A 2,791-nucleotide genomic window follows, 5' to 3' on the forward strand; every position below is an offset into this window, starting at 1 on the left:
CGTACTTTTTGTCGCTCCAGCCCTCATGCTCATGTTTATTGATGTGTACAGCACTCCACTCAAGAGTTGAATTGTTCCTTCGTTCTATTGTTTTTTTTTCTTCGTGCGATTTTGCTGTAGCCATTTCGCGTCGTCTACATTTCTACATCTTTGTCATTTCTACATCTTTGTCATTTCATTTATTTTATTAGTTTTGATGATAACATTTTTTCGTTGACGTTTGCCATTTATTTTATCCGATTTTTATTGCGTATATTGTTCAGAGACACCGACACATGTCGCTCTTAAACATATTATGAGTAAAATGCTCAAATTTCTCAAATATTCTCCGCTGACTTTGCACAAATATTACACGTGATATGAATGAGATAGCAGACCAAAAAAAACCAAGATAGGACAGGTAACGTTGCCATGACTTGCGGAAATGGAACATATATACGAAACGTGCGACAACCAAAATGGAGTCGATGTCAAAATCAAATTTACCGCTCCGGGGCGGGACGCCTCTGACACTAAGTATCAAAGCAATTTTCAATTGACTTGACGCATACATGTTTGTTTTAATCAAATGACGAACAAACTTTATAGAAAGAAAAATATCAACCAAAAATTGAATTTCAATCGATTGAACGTGTGTATTTCTTCTCACCACACTTTTTAGGTAGTTCACATCGATAAGACTAGGGAAACCAATTAAACGAAAATAACGAATTCGATTAGAAAACAAAAGTAAATTATAAAATTATTATCACATAAAAAGTAAATTAAGTCACAACAACGAAGCAATGAATCGCCGAAAAAACACGAAATCGATGTGGAGCAAATTTACCTCGCCGTCAAATCACTCGGCAACAAATCTTCTGATCGAGCCGGCCAGTTCAACCACGAAACTACTGCGCGGCAATCGATCGATGGGTGGCTGTGATAATCATAGTTATTATGCGGCAACAGGTAAGGAATTTTTCAAGAATGTTTTCCCACCAGAATAAATCGTCTGCTGAATTAAAAGTTTGGATATTTCGGGACGAATTAATCACGAACTTTTTTTCTCTCTCTCTCTCTCCAAAACAGCCGCAATCATCCCTGCTGCTGCACGGACGGCATCAGCACACGGTTCAACATCAGCGCAAACCACACAACAAATTTATGGTGCCAGCAATGTGGTGGCGGGACGATCATCGCCGGGCACACTGACTGGCACAAGTGCAGCTGCCTTATCGTTTGCTGCGATGGAACAGATGCATATACAAAATCGATTGTATTCAGCATAGCGAATCACGATTGAGGGCAACGAACAATGGTATCGTGGCCCACTCAAAGCGGCCTTTTTAGGTGCAAGAGGTGTGGGAAAAACCAGCTTACTTGAGGTTAGTTTTCGGAAAAAATAAACTATTTTTGGTGTACGCGCACTCAGTAACTCCATCACAGAACACAGCACAGCCTCTTGAATATTAAATGGTGTTCCATTGTGAAATCATATCTCAAAGCACACTTTAGTGTTCGCTCGCAATTATCGTACGAGCGAATGAGTTTGTTTTTTTTCGCCACTTTGATACGCACACGTATATAACAAAAGTAAATTAGCCGAACGACCGTCGTTGTTGTAGTACCAAAACAAGAAATCAAATTATCCAACTATTAAACTATGTGTGTGCCACTTACCGGTGGTGGTATAGTATATCAGTATACTCTTACACCGTATTAAAATATTTTCCGTCTTCATAATCAACTTAAGAAACTTTTTTTTCTTAATGAGACGAAGGAGAAAAACGACCGAACATAGAATGGCCATCGTTTAATTAAACCATATTAAATGGAACTTAATGTGCGCTACGCGCGTGACACCAAACCATTTAACTCAACGTAATTTCTCTTGGCCGGGGCGGCCAGCACAGCAAAACGTGAACGACTTTGTTCCATTTGATAAAAGTGCTTGTGGAGATGAAAGTCTTTCTTTTTATTTTCTGCCGATGCTGCTGCTGCTCAACACGCAATCTTCTTTGTGCCAATTCTTCACGCGTTTCTCGCATAAACTTTTCGAAACGGATACACACAATGGTCCTGAATTTTTGTTTCAATTGGCTTTAATATTAACTATTGTTCCACATGCGCTTTTCCGTGCACGAAAGTTAGCCAAAATTTTCCAACTAATTTCATCGATGCTCACCCGCGTCTCAGGACCAAGAAAACTAAATAGAATACTTGAAACGAACGCGAATAAGTGCACACTACACATTTCACAAGCAACCAGTTATTAATCTTGAATAAAATGCCGAAGAAGAAAAAAGGTTGCATGAATCATACTAAGTAAACTGGACGGAATCCAGCATGATTTTTCTAAATGGCAAATAAATTGCATTTCATCGTCGATTCTTTTGTCGATAAAGAAAGAATGAGGAGATGGATGAGCGAGAAAGAAACAGAGAACGAGAAATGGTAAAGGAATGGAAGATGAAACGAGAGAGATGGAGCTGTGGATATAGGGCGGGAGAATTCACACTCATATAGAGGTAGGGAGGGGAGAGGATGCGAAAGCTTCCATTGCTAACAAAGCGAACAAAGAGAAGAATACCAATCAAAAATGGTCCAAAATAGATCCATATTTTCCATCGTGCAATGTGAACGAATAAAATTGCTCGTGTGTTTTCTTCTTCTTCTATCAATTACAAGGCTTCAACGATGCGTCTCAAAATTCAGGCATTATGCTCTTGTGCTCGCAGTCTTCACATTCCACTCATATTATAAATTTTATTTCAACATTGGCTATGTTTTCCTTTCAACAAATTTTCTC

The 2,791-nt window shown here is 38.9% G+C and overlaps 1 protein-coding gene across 1 annotated transcript in view; it reads left to right on the top strand.

The window, feature by feature from the left end:
- The first annotated feature begins 623 nt into the window (after positions 1-623).
- The window catches only part of LOC129574824 (ras-like protein family member 10B), a 44,051-nt gene continuing 41,883 nt past the window's right edge, over positions 624-2,791 (top strand). The window contains 2 exon segments of the mRNA XM_055457331.1: positions 624-951; positions 1,072-1,367. Of these exon segments, the coding sequence (XP_055313306.1) occupies positions 786-951; positions 1,072-1,367 (462 nt within the window). The 5' untranslated portion in view covers positions 624-785.

Source organism: Sitodiplosis mosellana, unplaced genomic scaffold (genome assembly GCF_009176505.1).
Source record: "Sitodiplosis mosellana isolate CC-2019 unplaced genomic scaffold, AAFC_SMos_1.0 Smas_scaffold_1, whole genome shotgun sequence".
Taxonomy (NCBI): Eukaryota; Metazoa; Arthropoda; class Insecta; order Diptera; family Cecidomyiidae; genus Sitodiplosis; species Sitodiplosis mosellana.